Here is a 21895-nt window from a genome sequence, read left to right as displayed (position 1 = left end):
TCCCCCAACACCCTGTTCTCACTAGGCTACTACCTTAATGTAAAGAGTCATTTCTTATTACTTTCTATGATAAGCAAGCATACTACATCACAGAAAGTGCTGGGAATATTTAAGTTCTCATCTTGTTTTATTTCAGACCTTAATAAACACATGGCTCAAACTTACAAAACATTGATGAGTCAAACAAGTTCTGTAGCTTTACAAAAGGAATATGCTACTACTTCTGTAAAAATTAATAAATAAAATATAACAAAATAAAATGTGTGCTTCCTGTTTTACAGAGGTAGCTATACAAAACAGACATCTTCTGTTAAAATAAGTGCTTCCAATGCACAAAGTGCAATCTCTTACTGTAACGTAAATTTACATACTACTAATATACTTACAACTGTAAGGTTTTTGAAACTAGTTTGATTTAACCCACTGGTAACAAAAAAGTGCAATCTTACAACTGTTTTTTTGTTGGCAAATGAGACTGATTTGCAGGCTTCATCATGGCTTCATCGCGGGGTTTGCAGCTTTTCGATGATGTTCATGTCGCGTAATTATGTCACTTCATAACGTTCCCATGGCAACAGGGGAAAATGGCTGCTCTTGCGTGAAGTAAATGCAACATTTTTCACCTGTCTGCTAAGATATATGTGACTTTTTTGCAACGAAAATGCAGAGATTATGAAATCATGCAAGCCCCGCATATTTTGCGTAGAAATCTGCAATTTATGCGGTGAAAGTGCGGCGTATTTGAAGAAATGCGGCCCCCGCATAAATATGCGGACGTTTGGCTGATTATGCATTGAATTATGTGATCGCATAATCGCGTTTTTCTGGAGGGACTGGTTGTTCATAAAGTATTAGGCCATAAAAAGTTTCACACAAAACAGGTAAACCTTTGTGGTAGTTACCTTAATAAATCGAACCCCAACACCCCATCATTCAAGTCCAAGGTGAGTTGCTTTAACTTAAGCATTTACTGAGTGTTGGGGTGCTACAAACACATTACATAATAAACATGTTCAAGGAAAGAGACTCAAACTAATTAAACAAAACAATGTTAGGAAGATTACAATTGTATCCATCAACATAATTCAGGTTTAAAGTGGTTATCAGTTGAACAGGTTGAGGAATCCTGACCTGAGAGTTTCCAGTTTACAGTGTGGACTCTTCAGTCCAACAGAAAGCAGCTTCAGTCCTGAATCCTGCAGGTTGTTGTTACTCAGGTCCAGCTCTCTCAGACTAGAGGACTGGGAGCTGAGAACTGAGGACAGAGCTTCACAGCTTCTCTCTGAGAGGTTACAGTCACTCAGTCTGTAGAGACAATGATCAACAATGAGAAAAATAACATTTGTGACCAGCACTTTATCACTCAGCCAAAATCCAAAAACACTTTAAATTAGTTCTGTAAAAATGACACCAGCTAGTGAGGAGTTCCCAATGTTGGTGATGTATAATGTCTTTATAATCTCTCTAAATCAAAAAGATAGCAGAGTATTTAAGTGATAATACAGAAATCCAACTATTTCTGTACTTACAGAGCTTTGTTGGAGGCTTTGACCACTGGCAGCAGCCTCAGAAGAGCCTCCTCTGAAGCAGAGTATTTCTTCAGGTCAAACACGTCCAGATCTTTTCCTGTTGACAGTAAGATGAAGCCCAGAGCTGACCACTGAGCAGGAGACAGTTTATCTGTGGAGAGACGTCCTGAACTCAGGGACTGTTGGATCTGATCCACTAGAGAACGATCATTCAGTTCATTCAGACAGTGGAACAGATTGATGCTTCTCTCTGCAGAGAGATTCTCACTGATCATCTTCTTGATGTACTCAACTGTTTGCTGATTGGTCTGTGAGCTACTTCCTGTCTGTGTCAGCAGACCTCGTAGGAGATTCTGATTGGTTGGCAGTGAAAGACCCAGGAGGAAGCGGAGGAACAAGTCCAGATGTCCTTGTTGACTCTCTAAGGCCTTGTCCACAGCAGTCTGGTGGAGATGTTTTAGATTCTCTTTGTCTTTAATTAATTTAAACCACCAGGATGTTGTTTGTTGTTCTGCCAGCAGATTGACTCCAGAGTTGATGAATGTCAGATGGACATGAAGAGCAGCCAGAAACTCCTGAACACTCAGATGGACGAAGCAGAAAACCACATCCTGGTACAGTCCTCTCTCCTCTTTAAAGATCTGTGTGAACACTCCTGAGTACACTGAGGCTGCTCTGATATCAATGCCACACTCTGTCAGGTCTGATTCATAGAAGATCAGGTTGCCTTTCTGAAGCTGCTCAAAAGCCAGTTTTCCCAGAGACTCAATCATTTTCCTGCTCTCTGGACTCCAGTGTGGATCTGTCTCAGCTTCTCCATCATACTTGATGGTCTTCACTTTGGACTGAACCACCAAGAAGTGGATGAACATCTCAGTCAGGGTCTTGGGCAGCTCTCCTCCCTCTCTGGTCTTCAACACATCCTCCAGAACTGTAGCAGTGATCCAGCAGAAGACTGGGATGTGGCACATGATGTGGACGCTTCGTGATGTCTTGATGTGGGAGATGATTCTACTGGGCTGCTCCTGATCTCTGAACCTCTTCCTGAAGTAGTCCTCCTTCTGTGGGTCAGTGAACCCTCTGACCTCTGTCACCATGTCAACACACTCAGGAGGGATCTGATTGGCTGCTGCAGGTCGTGAGGTTATCCAGAGGCGAGCAGAGGGAAGCAGTTTCCCTCTGATGAGGTTTGTCAGCAGCACACCCACTGAGGTGGACTCCGTAACATCAGTCAGGATCTCAGTGTTGTGGAAGTCCAGAGGAAGTCGACAGTCATCCAGACCGTCAAAGATGAACACAACCTGGAACTCTTCAAAGCTGCAGATTCCTGCTTCTTTGGTTTCAGTAAAGAAGTGATGAACAAGTTCCACCAAGCTGTACCTTTTCTCTTTCAGCACATTCAGCTCTCTGAAAGTGAATGGAAATGTGAACTCTATGTCCTGGTTGGCTTCGTCTTCAGCCCAGTCCAGAATGAACTTCTGTGTTAAGACTGTTTTCCCAATGCCAGCCACTCCCTTTGTCATCACTGTTCTGATTGGTTCATCTCTTCCAGGTGAGGCTTTAAAGATGTCTTCTTGTCTGATTGTTGTTTCTGATCTGTCTGGTTTCCTGGATGCTGTTTCAATCTGTCTGACCTCATGTTCTTCATTGACCTCTGCAGTTCCTCCCTCTGTGATGTAGAGCTCTGTGTAGATCTGGTTCAGAAGGGTTGGGTTTCCTGCTTTAGCAATCCCCTCAAACACACACTGGAACTTCTTTTTCAGCTTAGATTTAAGTTCACGTCGGCACGCTAGAGCAACAGTTCCTGAATGAAGAAAGAAGAAATGTAGTTAATAAGTAGAAGCTCCAATAAATCTGATGGATGTAGTATGTAGTTTCTGTTTTCAGTCCAGAAGAATTCATAGATACAATGTGTGCATCATATTATCAGCAGAGTTTTAAAAGTAAACTTCTCCCATGTTGCCTCCATTTCCTCTTTCCAACATGTTCAATCTGTTAAAATCATCTTACTGCTCTGCAGACAGTCAGCCAGCTCTTCCTGCTTCATTCTCCTCAGGTAGTGCACTGTGATCTTCAGAAATGCCTCTCTGCTGCTCCTCCTCTGCTCTTCATCCTCACCATCCAACACCTCCTCATCCTCCCTCTGACTCTCTGAGCATTCTGGGTAATCTGGACTCAGAACCTTCTGGATCTTCTTCAGCTCGTTCTTCACAAAAGTGACAATGTTGTCCTCTAGCAGCTGGAACAGAATATTATATGAATGACTCAATCAAAGTCAAATCATGGAAGCAAACATCAGATCCATGTTGGACAGACTGGCAATCCACTGGTCTAAAAAGTGCAGCATGGAGATTATTGTGAACACAATAGATGTAAAAGTAGTTGTTGTCCATGTACAGACCATAAATATGGAGTCCAGATGTGTTTGATGCTGCTGGGCAGACTGACCACTGGGAACCTCTGAGCTCTCCTGGTCCACTCTGTGGAGGAATCATGAAGAATGAGCTCACATTATGTCTGTCCACACAGAGACAAACACAAGGTAAAGGTCCATGAAGTGATATTTTGATGTGAACAGTGAATCTGATGACTCCCTGTAGTGGTAAAGGTTTACTAGTCCTGCTGATCCCACTGAGAATCAACAGCTCAGTTTGGTTCAGTCCCAACAGCTCTCACCAACCCCTCCATATAGCTCTCCCTCCCTCACTGTACACTGCTGAAGTGCCCTGGAGCAAGGCACCTAGAGCCTCCAGATGCTGCAGTGGAGCTGCTCAGTGTTTGCTTGTATCAGACTGGTTGTACTGGGCAGCTCCCAGTGTGAATGTGTTTGACTGTGCGAGTGTGAGGCAGCTGCTGCTGAAAGAGTGTTGGTGCTCAGAGAACTTCATCTGAGTCAGTAAAGGTTGAAAAACTGGAGATTTCACAACTGAGAGTCTGATAAAGACACATCATTTTATTTTCACCATCAGTTTGAAATCCTCACCTTTGATTAACAGAGTGGCGGCCATCTTTGAAGTTTAAAGGAAGACCCATAGAGCAATCACTCTTCATGGACACACAGCTGGGTTCAGGTTCAGGACAGTCTGGTCTCTGATGGATCCTGATAGAAAGAAATTCATTAAAGCTCACATATTCAGAAACATTCTCACTGAATCAAAGACTTTGTGAAATGATGTATAATTTGAAATGTTTGAATACAGGGCTGGACAATAAGAACAATGTCTTCAATTACTGACATTATGGACGTGTTACTGAACACAATTTACTGATGTCACACACTTTAACACACTGTCTGAATTCAATATAATAAAGTGAGAGCAGCTACAACATCTAACCAGAGAGCAATCAGCTCCCAGTCCAGTCCAGAAGAGCAGAATGTGGAACTGGTCAGACTGGAATGAATCAGGACAAACATCAGCAGTGAACAACATGAGGAAGGAAATCTGCTCTGATTGATTCAAACACATGTTACTGTTACATTTCTCATTATGAAGCTGAATGTTTCTCCTGATACTGATTTGAGATCAGATTGTCCAGCCCTGTTTGAATACTGACAACTACGTACTTTTGCTCAGATAAATGTCTTTGTTTCAAATGGAGAATCAAAGCCTTTGTGACATGGAGAAGAGTCATGGACAGTTAGAGATCCTCATCTCACCTCTGAGCTTTGGTCCTTGTGTCATGTTCCCCACACAGAGTGCTTTTAGAGGGAGGAACTCCCTCCTCTCTGTCCTCACACTGATCCATAGCAGAGCCCACACCTTCACACAGACACAGCAACATGCTCATTCATTACAGCAAGCTTTACATCACAGACACACATTAGTTCTCATTGCTCTCAGTAACATGACACAAATATTCAGAGCTGACAGAAATCTTTTCGGAGCTCTGATAACCCCAAAACCTCTTACACAGCCCCCAGATTCACACATAAAGTATGTTGACCACAAAATATACTTTATACATTTATGGGTCACAAGAGAAAATCAAGGTCTGTGTCTTTCAGTGGCGGTGCCAGGGAGGAGCAAGGTGGTGCTGTAGCTCCCCCTATAATAGCCATAGCACCCGCCCAGTACCCCCAAGAAATGTTTCCATTTTTTTATATTTATAACTTAATGTCATGTTTGAATAGTCTTTTTCGTTTTGTTTAAAAATGTGAATTAAAATAATAATTAAAAATATATATTTTAGTCTTAAAAAACATGAGGTGCAAACATGTGATCTTAATTGGCCAATGGGCGCAGCGCCCGGTGAACCTTTGACCTTAACGTATGGCAGCTTGTTATGGTTTTTTGCTGCCTAAACATTCACGTTCTGAGTCACAACCTGAAGGGAAACGAGACTGTGAAGTTCTATGGTAAGTGAATGATTTTCCACTCTGTTGGCTTTTACAAATTCAATTAATTTGGTGGTTGAAGCACAAATCTGGGCTCTTCATAGTTACATCTATGATGCTCCAACAATAGGAACACTGCTGATTCATCATTATACCAGTGTTGGTAACTGGCTGTGTGATTTTGTGATCTGAGCAGGCCGAAGCGTGCACAGTGTCTGTTGCCTTCTGTTGCTGCTGTTTGCTGCTCCGTTGTATTCAGGGCTCGACTGTGACTGAATTGTGTGAAATATTATTTTCAGAGGTTTACATTGGCAGGCTTATGTATGTTGTATCTATAGCCATTGTGTTGAATACTTTTACATATATATGCTTATTAGTCACGGAACGAGTATAGTTAATGCGCGCGTGTACGTATATATATATATATATATATATATATACACTAAGGGTGGTCCGATGCGACCTCCAGAATGAAACGCCCCAAAATTCAAAGCATCTCCTCATAAGTGTTGAGCATCCCCATAGCATCTGTAACAGAAAATCTCTGAAGCCGCCACTCGTGTCTTTAGATCTTATAATCCTATATTTAATGACAAAAATTGAACAGATTGACAGAACAGTTCACATTTTCTATGCTTTGGAGGGCCCTGATAGCTGAGGGGTCCTAAGCAACCTCTTAGTCCCCTTAGACCCTGGGCTGGCTCTGGTCCATCTAGAAAGGACTCTGGGACAGTTGAGACCTGGACTGTGCTAAAGGGTCTTCAGTGAAACCAGCTCAGTGTCAGTGTTGGAAGGTTTCTGTATGTGAGCTCTCAACTCTTCATCCATGCTCTTCCCTTCAGAGTATTAACAGTTAAAAATCAACCTCAGCCAAGGTGCTTTGAGCTGTCAGACCAGTTCAGACACATTGTTCACTGATGATGTGAGCTCAGGTTATAATCAAACTGCATCTGATTCTACTTCATAAACACTAACAACATTACATGTTAATCTTTCTAAAAGCATCGTCCTTTAACTCAAGTACAGAAAGCAAGTTTCAAAGATATATTCTGAAACAGCTCATCAGCATATGGAAACATTTCTACTGTCCAGATAAACAGAGATACAGCACAATGTGATCAAAGTCATCCTGATGATCAAACATTTACACATTTCTCTGGTAGGATTCTCACCTGCTGAACTCACTTCAGGTCGACTTACAGACACTTTCTACCTTCATGTGTGGAGGAAACACTGGAAGAGAAGAAGCTGCTCCTTTTCGTCCTCGTCAGTCCTGGTGTCTGTGTGCATTTAATCTGAGGACGCCATCATACCTTCAAAACTTCACGGTCCAAGTCTAACAAACACCAGAGTGACGTCAGAACCAGTTAACCCTGTAACACCCCTTGTTGTAAAATTACAACGTTACCTTTAGCCATTCTAAAAAACAATCTGTTATATTTTATTTTATGTTTTACCACATTTACATAGTCATTGGGTCCTATTGTTCAGTCTCACAATGCTATTGGATGGTACATTTGTTTATAAGTCCCGCCTTATGGCCATGAACTCACTCAACTTCTCAAGGTTTCTTTCGAACAACATCTCTTTGTTTCATTGGACTAAATTCATCAGATTCTAGTAAGTAAAATGTCTTATACATTTTTTTTGGTTGTTATTACAATGTCCAGAGCATGTACATATGTAGTTATTGTGGAATAGATTCATCAAATTTCATTTAGAGCTTGTTATATATTTGTTGCAATTCTACAACACTGGGTGAGTGTGGTAGTCAAAATAGCAGACTTGTTGCAGTGGGCCCAAACAGGTTGCATTCCCTCCACTACACCACTTCCTCTAACAAAGTATTTTCTTTATACATGGACAGTATACATTCTAACCTTGTGTTGTGTTCTGGTCAAATTTGACTGATTTAAAAGTTTTATCTCTAAAAAATGTAGTTAATTTGACCAGACTGACCTAAAATTCCATGACTTTGTCCACAAAGAGGATATCAACAGACAATTCAGTTCTGGGAAAGGTGAAAATGTTCCTGAATGTGGGGTGTGGATATAAGTGGGGGTATGCATGTTTTCCTTTTAGTATGATAATTAGAGAACACAAAACGCAGTATTGTTATGTCAAGGCAGTATTGTTTGACTAAATGGCTGGTGATTGGGATGCATATTTCTTTTAGCATGATAAGTAGAGAGCATAACAAGCTGTCAAGGCAGTATGAAAGTATCCTATCAAGGGGAAATTCAGCAGCATCAAGCAATATATGCAAGGCAAGCCAAACCCATGGGGATTCAAAGTGTGGGTGAGAACTGGAATCTCTGGCATGATGTGTGACGTCTACCAAGGCAATGTCAACGGAATACGAGCCAAATCTGAACTTGGATTGTCAGGTGATGTTGTGATGAAGCTTGCTTCCACACATCCAGAAGGTCAGAACTACAAAATGTATGCAGACAACTACTTCACCTGTGTTCCATTATTAGTGAAACTCCTTGATCGGGGAATTCATTACGTGGGAACAGCCAGGCAGGTGCACCTACCCTACTGTAACCTTGAAGATGAGAAGAGCTTGAAGAAAAAGGGGAGATGAAGCTATGACGTCACAGTGGAGGGGAATCACAACATCTGTGCTGTCAAATGGTATGACAACAGGGCCGTCACACATCCTTTGCTTGAACTGAACCTGTGCAGAAGATTCAACGCTGGGACAAAGCCACCAGAACCTACATTGAAGTTGAGAGGCCTTACATTGTTGGTGCCTACAACAAGTACATGGGAGGTATGGATTTGTTGGACTCATTTACAGCCAAATATAAGTTCCCCATCAAATCCCGTCGCTGGTACATGTACATCTTCTGGCACACCATCATCCTCGCTGTGGTCAATGCATGGCTCCTCTACAAGCGGGACTGCAAAGCTCTCAAGATGTCTAGCAAAGAGACAATGAACAGGAGACAGTTTCAGGCACAGCTAGTATCCTCTCTCATCCTGGTAAACACAACACTTCGAACTCCAAAGAGAGGATGACCATCTTCAGGCAAAGGGAGCCCAGCATCACAGACAGTGACATCAGAAAGCCCTCTGAATGCTCAGAAGAGACCATCCAAGAGATGTGCACACCTTACATTGGATGTACGCAAGGACCTAGTTGCACATTTCCCAGTGAAGACAGGGAGGGACGCTGCAGACACTGCAATAAAGGATACACCAACACCAATGCAGCAAGTGTGATGTTCGCCTTTGCTTTTCAGAGGACAAGAACTGTTTTTGGGACTTTCACTAACAATGAAAGTCAGTCATGAAAAGAAAAAAGGAATGAAGAAGTTGCTAGAAAAAGGTAGAGTTTTATCCTGTTTAACAGTTTTTTAAATAAATGACTTCATAAAAATATGACTAATGTGTGATTATTATTAATGTTATATACCTTTATGGGGCTAAGTAAGCAATCAACCCTGCAAATTAACCCGTAGTTGTTCTGAATTGTTGTTCAGACAACATGAGTACAAATACAGAAATTCTGCTCCCCACCTAAGCCCAATGTTGCAATATTACAACATTTCTCTATAAACTTACATAAACATTATTTTTTTAAAAACTCTTTAATTTCTGCATCAAAGGCCTACTACAACAACATCTGAAAGGTAAAATAATTTTTTTTAAAGGTTTTTCTATATTTGGGTCTTACAGGGTTAAACAAGAATCAGACTGCACCCTATCAAAAGCATTTTTATTTCCTTCTTCCTCTCCCTGAACTGTCTGAGTGTTGGGGATGTGTTTGTATTGTTTCAGATCCATTTGTCATTATAGTTGATGAAGGCTGCAAGAACAAAAGTGCTTTAAACCTCTGAATACGTTGTTGGCATTGAGTCGCACCTTTCCTCTATCTACAGTCAGTGTCAGAGAAATCGCTGATCAGATATGTAGTTCCATTATCTGTCCATTAGATGGTGCTAATTAATCATACAGTGAGCTAAAGATCAGCTCAGTTCAGAACTATGTCATGCGGAGCATACATTTGTATCACATGTTTTACATTATTACGTATTTATGAAAGGTTCTGTGTGTAGAATTTAGTGGCATCTAACAGTGTTGTTGCAGATTGCACCTCACTAGCTTCCCTCTCTAATTCCAAACATGAGGGAGAAAGAACAGTGGCTGCAAAATGCCCACCATTGGAATCAAGTTTTGTCCTTTCTGGGCTACCGTAGAAACATGGAAGGAGTCCCGCTCCCTCTGTAGATAAGAACTGCTAATTCTAAGGAACCAAAAACACAATGTTCAGGTATTTATACACTAATAAAAACATACCTATGAATACTATATTCCATTTTTGACAATAAATAATTCACAGTGTTACACAGTGGATCTTCACGAATGACAAAATATTCTTATTTATGAATATTCTTCTACAGTGACTTCAAGTCTCAAAATCCATCCGTGTGACGTCAGAACCAGTTTAACCTGTGGCAGAGAAATCACACATCAAATGATGTAGTTCTACTATCTGTCCACTAGATGGTGCTAACTGACCTTCTCATTAAATAAAGATCAGCAGAGCATCATCTGCTGCTGGCAACTACTTCTGACTATCAACAGGACTCTACAGGTCAGAGTGAACCAGACATTAGGCTCATTCGAGATGAACTGCAGCTGTAAAGAGGACAAGATGAGGCAACAGCAGCAGGAGGTGGTGACAAAAAGCTGCAGTCAAGTCGGACAGTTTTCAGCATCCTTCAAATAACATAGATAAAGTCAAAATACAGTTTACATCGTGTTAATTCCACCTGTAGTTTTTAGACATTTGCTTAGACATTGTTTCATATTCTCAGTGGCTCTCAAAACTACAGCCACCTCATACATGATGTCAGAGCAGTTTAGCATCATTAATGGTAAGGTATATATAATATATATATATATATATATAAAAACTGTTTTTGTTCCACTGTGAATGGTTACAATCCAGATATATGTTAAATATGTATTGGATGAATTAATTTCAATGGGAACAAAATTTCTGTTTATCAGTATGATGTTACTTTAATGATTGAAGGGGTTTAATTTAATAACATATTTTAAGGGATATTGAAATGCCAAACCATACTCACCACATACTGTTGGACACACTGACTAAATGCACAACTAAATGCAATCATGACAGCAATAAAGTGATTTATTGTTTTATGTCTGGACTGGTTGCAGTAATGGTAAATTGACCTGTACTTGTATAGAGCCTTTCTAGTCTTCTGACCACTCAAAGCACTTTTACACTCCGTGCCACATTCACCCTTTCACACACATTCACTCAGTGATGGCAAAACCCATTGACCAGAAACTAACGCAACCAACAACCTTCCGATTAGGGGACGACCCGCTCTGCCTCGGCGCCACCAACTGGACTTGAGACTAATTGAACATTACTTTTTATTGCATTGTTATATCCTGTCTGGTTCTGGTGTCCTTCTGATTGTGTAATGTATTGTGCTGTGTGTGTTGTCTCTTCTATTTGTTTTTTATCTATTTATTTATTAGGGACTACGGATGCAATTTAGCAGCTTTGCTATAATCCGGCATGTTTACAGAGATGTTTAAATATCGATGTTCATTAATGTGCACTGCCCTATCCAAAAATAAAGCATTTATTATTATTATTTATTATTATTATTATTATTATTATTATTATTATTATTATTATTATTAATATTATTTGTCCCTCAGCACTTTGTTATTCCTTTAATTCAGCTTATATGAAATAAGTAAAAAGAAATAAGACTTAATCTAGTACATGATCTGATTCTTAGTGGTTTGAAAACATGCTGTGGTACAACACAACCCAGCAGACCAGAACAGAGCTACATGAAGGTGTTTTAGACCAGTTTAGAATTTATTTTGACCTTTTTGGAGTTGTACAAGCATAAATATACGTTTGCACCGAACTTAAATGGTAACAGATTCTTTTGTTTCTTCTGACTTCCTGTCTCCTCACAGTGGCCCTCACAGAGCAGCTGCTGTCTTTAACGTATAACCTGACTATGTTGTGAGTGTAAACTTTATCTGCAGCTCAGCAGCTTGGTAATCAATAGTATTTCTATTTATCCATCTTCTCCTTCTCTCTCCCCTTCACTGACTGACAACATGAAGTTTTGCTGTGTATGTGTTAACGTCAGAAAGTAATAAAATGTAGCATTTTTAATTAATTTGAAGTGAAAAACAAATACACTAATATAGCTCTGATGCAGCCTCTCGCAGTCTCTCTCAATGTCCCACCTACAACACTATCTGACTGGCAACACATTACAAGTGATAGTAGAGTCATAATTCTTTTGAGATAAGTAAGTAGGTAAAGCTTTATTTATATAGCACCTTTTTGACACAGAGATCCAAAGTGCTTTACAAACAAAAAATATACATATGGATATAACCATACCCCATCACACAAACATAGGGAGCATATAAATACAAACATAAGGAAGATAAAACAAGAGGGAAGGATGAATTAAATAAGAGACGACAGATGAGAAAACAAACAAGGAGATCTATAAAAGGCTTTCCTGTAGAGCAGCCGCTTAAAACAGTCTTTTATATTAGTTGATGAAATGATTCTTTATGGAATGATTGATTTCCTCACTACAGCTGCTCCACAAGTTCACCTCTTTAACACAAGGGATTTCTGACATCAGTCGTTAAAGCTGCAGATTCCTCTCAAATCATTTGGACTTTCTCTCATTTCAAACAACATTTGGACTCTTTCAGTTCGTCATTAGTTTCCAGGGGCGGCTGGCCCATAGTGGGCGATAGTGCACCGCCCTCCTTCAGCCACACGAAAAGAGAGAGAAAAAGAGTTTATTTTGCCGGTCTAAGTCTTAATCATAGATTGTATAAAGGTCTTAATATTATTGTCCAACCAGCAGCCCCGCCCCCTTGGGATGATCTCAGTCAGATTGAAAATCGTCCCGGGCGCTCTCAAAGACTTACATGTTGAGATTCTTTTTTTGTCTGTCTGTCTGTCTGTCTGTCTGTCTGTCTGTCTGTGTGTCTTTGTGTGTGTGTGTGTGTGTGTGTGTGTGTGTGTGTGTCTATCTGTCTGTCTGTCTGTCTGTGTGTGTCTGTCTGTGTGTGTGTGTGTGTGTGTGTGTGTGTGTGTGTGTGTGTGTGTGTGTGTCTGTCTGTCTGTCTGTCTGTCTGTGTGTCTGTGTGTCTGTCTGTGGGTGTGTGTGTGTGTGTGTGTATGTGTGTTTTTGTGTGTGTGTCTATCTGTCTGTCTGTCTGTCTGTCTGCCTGTGTCTGTTTGTGTCTGTTTGTGTGTGTATGTCTGTCTGTCTGTGTCTGTTTGTGTGTGTGTGTGTGTGTGTGTGTGTGTGTGTGTGTGTGTGTGTGTGTGTGTGCTGTCTGTGTCTGTTTGTGTCTGTTTGTGTGTGTCTGTCTGTCTGTCTATCTGTCTGTCTGTGTGTGTGTGTGTGTGTGTGTGTATGTATCTGTCTGTCTGTCTCTCTGTCTGTCTGTCTGTCTGTCTGTCTGTTTGTGTGTGTATTTATTTCTAGGTTCTGAGACGCTGAAGCAGCTTAAACCAGATAATTTCATTAAACTCACATTAAACATTTTAATTAAAACTAACAAGTAATAAGAATCTTTATTCATTTAATTAAAGTTATTAATCAGGAATATATATTATATATATTTCTGTAAAATCATCAAGAACTAAAATAAAAGTAGTTTGGGGTAATTTAAATGTTCAGTGTAATCTGCCTCAACAACCTTAATCAGTTAAACTAACTTGGACACTAGAACCACCAGGGGGCGCTCTGGGGTAAAATAATACAGATCTGCATTCTGTATTACAGTTTTCTCAGTCGCTTTGGAACATTTCTCAGATCAGAATTCAAATTCTCAAAACTAACTGTTCAATCTTCACATCATTGTGTCACTTGTGCACATCAAAAAAGCAGTTTCTCATTTCTTTGAACAAGTTGCAAATGCTTTGGTACATCCAAGCAAATGATTCTGTACAATTCTCTGCTGTTTCCTACATTATCAATTGCTTATGTCATGTTGATCAAAATGTATTATAATGGGTCTCTGTTGAATATTATATATATATATATAGTATTAGTTCATAGCATAAGGCTTTACATGCAAAATGGTTGAACACGTTGTCATAATATGTCAAGTATATTTCTATACATTTCCATTAGACTTTATTTCTAAATCTGGTCGAAGGGTGCAGCAGAACAACAGATCAACAGAACAGGTATGTAATCTAACAATAGGCACTGTACTGTAATACTGTATACTTTCTGTAATGCTTCATACAATATTACAGTATTCCACTTGCATTTTACAATATACAGTAAGTATACTTTACGTAAACAGTGACATTTTATCTTACTCAATTTTGTGTTTTGCATTATTATATTTTTTCCACATAGGACTGCAAGACAACTTCACAGGGGTGGCAGAGGGCCCCTTTTCACACCTGAACAGGAGGAGGCTATTTGCATCATGGTTATAGAAAATAATGCCATAAGACTAAGGGAGATACAGAGTGCCATTATAGAGGACAACAACATCTTTGATAACATCCAAACAGTCAGCATCTCAACCATTGACAGGGTGCTGAAAAGACACCAAATGAATATGAAGCAGCTGTACACCGTTCCATTGGAAAGAAATGGTGAAAGAGTGAAGGAGCTGCGCTACCAGTATGTACAGGTAAAACATGTATGAGCATGCAGCAACTGTACCACAGTAAGCAGTACAACATGGTATAGTGATATACAGTACAGTAAGTGTGGCCTTTACACATTTGCTATGACTGTAGAAAAGAAGATGCAATATGTGCTGTATACATTTGATGTAACTGTATCTTGCCCAAAATGAAAATACATGTAATTCATCAAACTCATTTAGTGTCTTCTGGATATAGCGTATAATGGAACTGGAAGCAAGTGAACCCCCGCACAGCTTCATCTACATGGATGAGGCTGGCTTCAACCTAACGAAACGCAGAAGGCGTGGTCCAAATATCATCGGCCACAGAGCTACAGTTGATGTGCCAGGCCAACGGGGCAGGAACATAACCATGTTGCTGCTATCTCTGAGAATGGTGTGCTAACGCATATTCCCATTATTGGGCCATACAATACAGAGCGTCTTGTCACCTTTTTAGACACTCTCTACAGAGATCTCATCCCTGAAGAAGAGAGGGGTCAGATTGGAGATGACCTGCCAAAGTACGTGATAGTTTGGGACAATGTTAGTTTCCGTCGCTCCAACATCATCAGGCAATGGTTTGCGGCCCACAACAGGATGCTGATGGACTTCCTCTCACCCTACTCCCCATTCCTTAATCCCATTGAGGAATTTTTCTCAGCATGGAGATGGAAAGTATATGATCGCCAGCCACATACACAGATGACTCTTCTGGCTGCCATGGATTCAGCGTGTGATGACATCGCAGCAGATGCCTGCAGAGGCTGGATGAGACACGCTAAAAGATTCTTTCCACGCTGCATCGCAAGAGAAGATATTCGTTGTGATGTGGATGAGAATTTGTGGCCGAACAAACAGGAACGTCAGGAGGTGTAGGAAGACTGCACTGTAATTCCTACAGCACTGCATGTATAGTTTTCCCTAAGGAGATTGTCCTATGTTCACATTTCTTTGTGCTATGCAGTGCTGTCTTTTCCTTTCTGTATCACAATCACATGGTCTGTCAACAAATTACAGTACAAACAGTAAAAACGTAAATGTGAATCTTGTCCAGTCTCTTGCAATCAAACTCCCACATACACTAAGGTGTAACCTACAATTTACAATAATTGTCATCAAAACTTTAGCCATAGTTTACATCAGAACATCCCTCCAGAGTACACTGTTATATTGACAACATGACTAAGCAATTTGACTGTCTTATCCGTACACAATGACACAAGGACTTGGGATATTTACTTTTGAGAGATGAACTAAGGATTTTGAGCAAGAGAGTGGCTTTTGCAGGTAATTCATGGTGTTTTGCTATTTGTACGAATTGTTTTGAGAAATGCACTTACTGTTTTGCAAATGTCGAGGATGATTCGAGAAATGTACCAAAGCGACTGAGAAAAACTGTAAAGAAGAAGAACCAAAGAGGAAGTTGCTGTTGTTTGTAAGTTAATAATAATAATAAAGCTTCCAGCTCACATAGAGTCACAGTTCAGTGCTTGTTGATGTGGATCTGCAGCATTAAAGCCACAGTGGATGCAAGAGCACTTCCTGTTTGTACCAGAGCTTTTTATTGGAGGCTGAGTGTATGTGTGTCTGTCTGTCTGTCTGTCTGTCTGTCTGTCTGTCTGTCTGTTACCGCCAACCTGAACCTCTCAGGTCTCTGAAGTGAACCAGGTTCAGACCTGAGTGTGAAAACCAGCTGCTGGGAGATCTTTAACTTCTGTTTGTTGACAGCAGAGGGAGCTGCTGCTCCTTCAGTGGAGACACAGTGTGGTAGACAGACAGACAGAGAGACAGACAGAGAGACAGACAGACAGACAGACCGACAGACAGAAAGACAGACAGAGAGATAGACAGCAGACAGACTGACAGAGAGACAGACAGACAGACGGACAGACAGTGAGACAGACAGAGAGACAGACAGACAGACAGACAGACAGACAGAAAGACAGACAGAGAGATAGACAGCAGACAGACTGACAGAGAGACAGACAGACAGACAGAGAGACAGACAGACAGACAGACAGACAGACAGAGAGAGAGAGAGAGAGAGAGAGAGAGAGACAGACAGAGGGACAGACAGTGAGACAGACAGCAGACAGACGGCAGACTGACAGAGAGACAGACAGACAGACAGACAGACAGACAGACAGAGAGACAGACAGCAGACAGACTGACAGAGAGACAGACAGACAGACGGACAGACAGTGAGACAGACAGCAGACAGACGGCAGACTGACTGAGAGACAGACAGACAGACAGACAGACAGAGAGACAAACAGACAGGGTTAGTTAGGTTAATATTGACTCACAACCCATTAACGCTGCTATGAAACTTATGTGTCTTGTTGGCAAATATCATATCCATAAGGCTGGAACGCTTCAAACCTAATGTTCATCTGTATTTTGTTGAATTATAATTTCTCTTTGACTTTGATTAACAAACAAGAAAGCCATAAGACCTCTCAAATATTTGGATAATTACTATGTAAAAGTAAACAATAACTTCTATACATACATACTGTATATGTGAGTTTATAATTCGCTCCTACAATGTGATGTCATTCAGAAACTTTTTATTTTATATGTGTAACAGGTGTGTGGATTGGGCATAAACAGAGGACGACTCACAGAACTGTTAACCAGCATTTATTTGCTCCTGCAGAAGACAATATAGCACATTCATTTCCTTCTGCTCTTTTTTTCCTGCACCTCTGCTTCCTCAGCAATGCAAAACAACACTGTGTGATTTCATTATCTTTCTGAAAATACATATAGATAAATTCATTTAAACATTACAGTGTATATGTAACTCAATGTGCATATTACAAAAACAAAACAATTACTAAAAGTGCTGTAACAGTTTACCAGAAAACATTTAATTTAATAACAAATCTATATAAACTATATAGAATAGGTTAAACAGAGTAAAAAGTGTGTGTGGGGTGGGTGACTAAACAGAAACAACACAAACGAAGGAGCTACGGAAGTTCGGGAGTTACAGAAGGACAAAGTTCAGAAAACTCAATTTCCACTGGAAATAAACCAAAATAACAGTAAATGAAAAATAACTCAATGAGATAAAATTCAGACTCAATGAAAATGAATCAAATTCACAAATACATATTAAAAGTAAGTGTAACCAAGGTTAAAAATCTATATTAAAAAGAGCTACATTAAAAAGTCAATTCATGAAGTACGTTATTAATGTTAAAGATTAAAAACTGATATTTGTCTAAAAAGCAATTCAACTGAGATAAAGAGAAAATAAATAGGAAGTTTATTTTGAAGGAGATGGGTTGGAGACGCGCTGTCAGCCAATCAGGAAGAAGCTCGGACTGTTGACCTGCACGGAGCAGAGTTCACGTCACCTTGAGCTCCTGGAAGAACAGAGAGGAAACCCCGCGTCGACAACGATTCCTACCTCGTGAAGATAAAGCGATAAAAGTTGTTGAAAACTGATTAAAAACTGATTGAAATAATCCAGTGTGGAGCCCTGGACCTGTGAGAGTGCAGTCGGAGAGACCTGACGTCTCCCTCACGAAGGAAACGCATCGGTGAGCGATCGTCTTTACCATGCTAAGCGCTAGCTGAAGATGCTAACTAGCACAATGGCAGACGCCATTCACTAATGCTACAACCATTAGCTTGATATTTTAATGCTGCAAACTGAATCCAATGCTGTGTAATATGTTGGTTTGTATAATTGTTACACACTGAACTGTGTAATGTGTTGATTTAGCACTTTTATCTGTGCATTTTAAGCACATTAAGCCATATTTTAATTATCTTTGGATGTTACATTTTATTTGAGATGTAAACGTCCCATCACATGACCGAGGGTCCAACATGTGTCTGCTTACTGGTATCTAGGACCACGTTCAGACTGCAGGCAAAAGTGGCCCAGATCGGATCTTTTGGGGTCAAGACTTCAGACCAGGTCAGACTTCTTCAGAAGTAGTGTGAACACTCAAATCAGATTTAGACCACTTCCATATGTGGTCCTGAATCTGATCCAGGTCTGATTGTTTTCAATGCGGCCGCAGTGTGAACAACCAAGCTGGATTTGATGCGACTTTTACGTCAATCTACATCGACATTTGTCACAGTGATGCGCCGGCGAGTTCGCCCTCGACACAGACGGTAAAATTAAAAACTTGACTAGGCCTACAAAATGGAGAACAGTGATGGAGCAAGTCAATGGAGGGAGAGTGAGGTGTTAGACCTAATTAGTATTTGGGGAGATACTTCAATCCAAGCAAAACTAGAAGGATCGTACCGTAACCGCTCCGTTTTTGAAGAAATAGCAAAGGAAATGTAAGAACAGGGACACAGGAGAACGTGGCTGCAGTGCCAAAGGAAGGTGAAGAGCCTTAAAGCTAAATTTAAAGAAAAAAATGAGTCCAATAACCGAGCGGTCGCGGTCGCATCACCTGCCCATTTTATAACGAGCTTAGCCGTGTTATGGGCGATAAACCCAGCTGTCAGCCGTTGGAGCTGCTGGATAGCTACGAAGCAGGCGAAGAGGAGCCTGAAACTCCGAGGAGGTCGGCAGACAGCCTGGATATTGATGGCGAGACAGGTAAGTTTTCAGTCTTGACATTCACAGCCGACGCATATAGAAAGTCTTAAGTGGAAACGCACTTTAATATAAAATAAAAGTTAGAAATATTGCAAAGAAGTTTTACATTTGGAGACTAGAAAGTTGGCGTGTTTATTAGAGGAAAATTCTGTTAACAGAATAAACGAGCCAGTCAGCTGCTCCCAGTTTTCTTTGCACAACTCGGAAACCCATCAGAGAAGCAGAGACTACCCTGTACGTGTCTGTCATTCAAAAATGTACAGTCTATCTATGATCTGATCCAGTGCACTGGTGACCTGGATCTGAAGAACCAAATCCCATATTATATCCTAACATATAAGTTAAGAGGGGGGCTACCAGGTGACCCTCATCTTCTCAGGGTAACGTGTGTGTGTTGAGGGTGTTATGTAAACCACCTTTCTACCAGGCACCAGTCCAGCCCCTCACAGTACAACCCAAGACAACTGCCGCCTCAGGTTTTCTCATTTTTTGGCAGAGAAAAGTCCTTGTGTGGAAAATTTGATGAGAATTTTTATATGGATTTGTTGTTTACATAAACCTGCACAACTGAGAATTTTACAGGGTTGCATTTCATTTTTTTCCCAGAACATCCTGTTGTCCTAAAGAGTAGATTGACCAGGTCCCTCATAGGCCTCACCATGCTTCTTGCACACATTGTGGAGAGTGCAGCATGCACTTATGATGGTAGGGACAGTGGAGATGTCTCTGTGAAGCTATTCACATCACATTCCCACCACTCTTGGCTTCGTCTCCGCATCCACACAGACCTCTGTAGTGGATTTGCAGCCATAACCACGCAAAAGGCCAAAATAGCCAATTTGGCTCTCTTTCTCTTCATTCTTCTCCTCCTCAGCACCTGCTCATTAATGTTACAGCTGCCATTACACGCACATTTTAAAATAAAAGTGAAAATGCTTACTTCCTCCATAACCTCCCTAACTTTAGTGCAACAGCGTGCTGCGTCTGATGTCATTGTTATTGTTCTTTTGCGCATGCGGGTCAGTTCGAAACCACAAACAGTTCACACTGGAATCTGATATAGGCCAAATTTTAAAAGGTAATGTGAACAGCCAAACAAAAAATTGGATCTGAGCAAAAAATCCGAATTGAGCATTAAGACTTGCCGTGTGAACGTGGTCTATGTTAGTTTGTATTCTAATTGCTATGTGAAAGAGATATTTTGATATTTAAGAAGTTTTTCAATAATTATCTGAGAATATTTTGAGAATGTTTGTTACTGATATTGTGATGTCATATTACAATGATGGTTCAGTTTAATGAGATGAGGATTTAACATGAATTATATTCTATAGTTCATGATTGAAAGCTAAAAAAAGCTAAAAGACTGTTCTGACCTTACTCACTGTGGGTCAGGTTTTATTTGTTGGACCTCTTTGAACCTTTGATCTACCTGGATGTTGGAGCCTGGATCGAGACGTTGAATTCGGCACTTCATTACACACACACACACACACACACACACACACACACACACACACACACACACACACACACACACACACACACACACACACACACACACACACACCACCAACTGTGCGGTAGGACAAACTCTCTCCACTTCCACAGTGGACCGAACAGAACTAAAACTGATTTGAAGTGACTGAAAATGGGGGGGGATTTTGAACTTTAGATCACAGCTGTGAGTTTTGTTTACATTTTTTATTTTTCTACTTACCCGGGTAAGATTTGTGTCATTTAAAGAGTTTTTTTGCATTTCTATGTTTTTGGCTTATCCTTCCAGTCCATGTATAAAAAGGGAAGCGTTTTTGGTTTCTCAAAGAAAGTACAACTGTGTCTGAGTCATTCCTGGTGTATTGTTTGGTTAATCCTAGGCTCCGTAGTCGAACATAGAACTTCTGATCCCACTGGCCATAAATAATCATTAAATAGAGTAATCCATTTCTGTTCCCCATCTCTAAAGGGTTACATAAGAATTAATAAAGTGCATTTTTAACTCTGATACACATTGTTCCTATGTTTTTATGTTCAAGAGAGCAAGGGGATGAAAGTTTCATACATTTTGAACTGCAATTGTGTACATAATATAAAGAATATGAAAAAGCTGAATGAACTTTGAACGTTTGAATGAACTTTCTACCTTGAAACATTTAGAAGAAGGTGCCAAAATAATCGGGTGGAAAAATCTGGCTCCTCCCATACACTGCTCATAGGCTGACACCTGCTGGTGAGTTTACGGAACTGCAGCTGACAGTTGGAGTGAAAATAAAGGCAGAAAATAGGAAGAAAGTAGGTACAGGACTCAGTACAACAGCCAGACCTCTTATTCCTGTTGTTATCAGCGGTCTGAGAGCCGTTTAGAGCTGCTTAGAGCCACTTTAAACCTCTAAAGTGAGTCTGAGTGGCACCATAAGTCCGGACTCTCTCCGGACAGACCCCCTATAAATCCCCCACAGAGACAGGGAGCTGCTGTGTTGCTCCGGTAGCACATATACTAAGATTGGAGCGATACAGAGAAGATTAACATGGCCCCCTAACTGAGGTCAACACCACTGTCACTGTTAGGTTGTTTATTGAGAACATTCTGAGCTCAGATCACAGTAATTCTCCCAAATCAACTCTTTTATGGAAACTAAACTTCCCTGAACAACACATTCGGTCAGAGTCTAATAAATTCCTCATTCCACATAAAATGAAAGAAGTTCATATGAAGATATTACATAGATACCACCCCTGTAATAAAATATT

The 21895-nt window shown here is 40.4% G+C and overlaps 1 protein-coding gene across 2 annotated transcripts in view; it reads right to left on the bottom strand.

Annotated features, from left to right (window-relative positions):
* The window catches only part of LOC127359878 (NLR family CARD domain-containing protein 3-like), a 51731-nt gene that overhangs the window by 6533 nt on the left and 23303 nt on the right, over positions 1-21895 (bottom strand). The window contains exons 1-7 of one of the 2 annotated variants that reach the window (XM_051394189.1): positions 7038-7205; positions 5188-5290; positions 4513-4629; positions 3931-4009; positions 3540-3768; positions 1530-3333; positions 1132-1305 (exon numbers count right to left, since the gene is read on the bottom strand). The exons of the other annotated variant lie outside the window; for it this stretch is intronic. Of the exons in view, the coding sequence (XP_051250149.1) occupies positions 1132-1305; positions 1530-3333; positions 3540-3768; positions 3931-4009; positions 4513-4629; positions 5188-5276 (2492 nt within the window). The 5' untranslated portion in view covers positions 5277-5290; positions 7038-7205. Of the gene's footprint in view, positions 1-1131; positions 1306-1529; positions 3334-3539; positions 3769-3930; positions 4010-4512; positions 4630-5187; positions 5291-7037; positions 7206-21895 lie in introns of those variants that run through there. 2 annotated transcript variants of the gene reach the window in all.

The sequence above is a fragment of the Dicentrarchus labrax genome, unplaced genomic scaffold, assembly GCF_905237075.1.
Source record: "Dicentrarchus labrax unplaced genomic scaffold, dlabrax2021, whole genome shotgun sequence".
Taxonomy (NCBI): domain Eukaryota; kingdom Metazoa; phylum Chordata; class Actinopteri; family Moronidae; genus Dicentrarchus; species Dicentrarchus labrax.
This window is presented reverse-complemented; position numbering and strand designations above follow the sequence as displayed.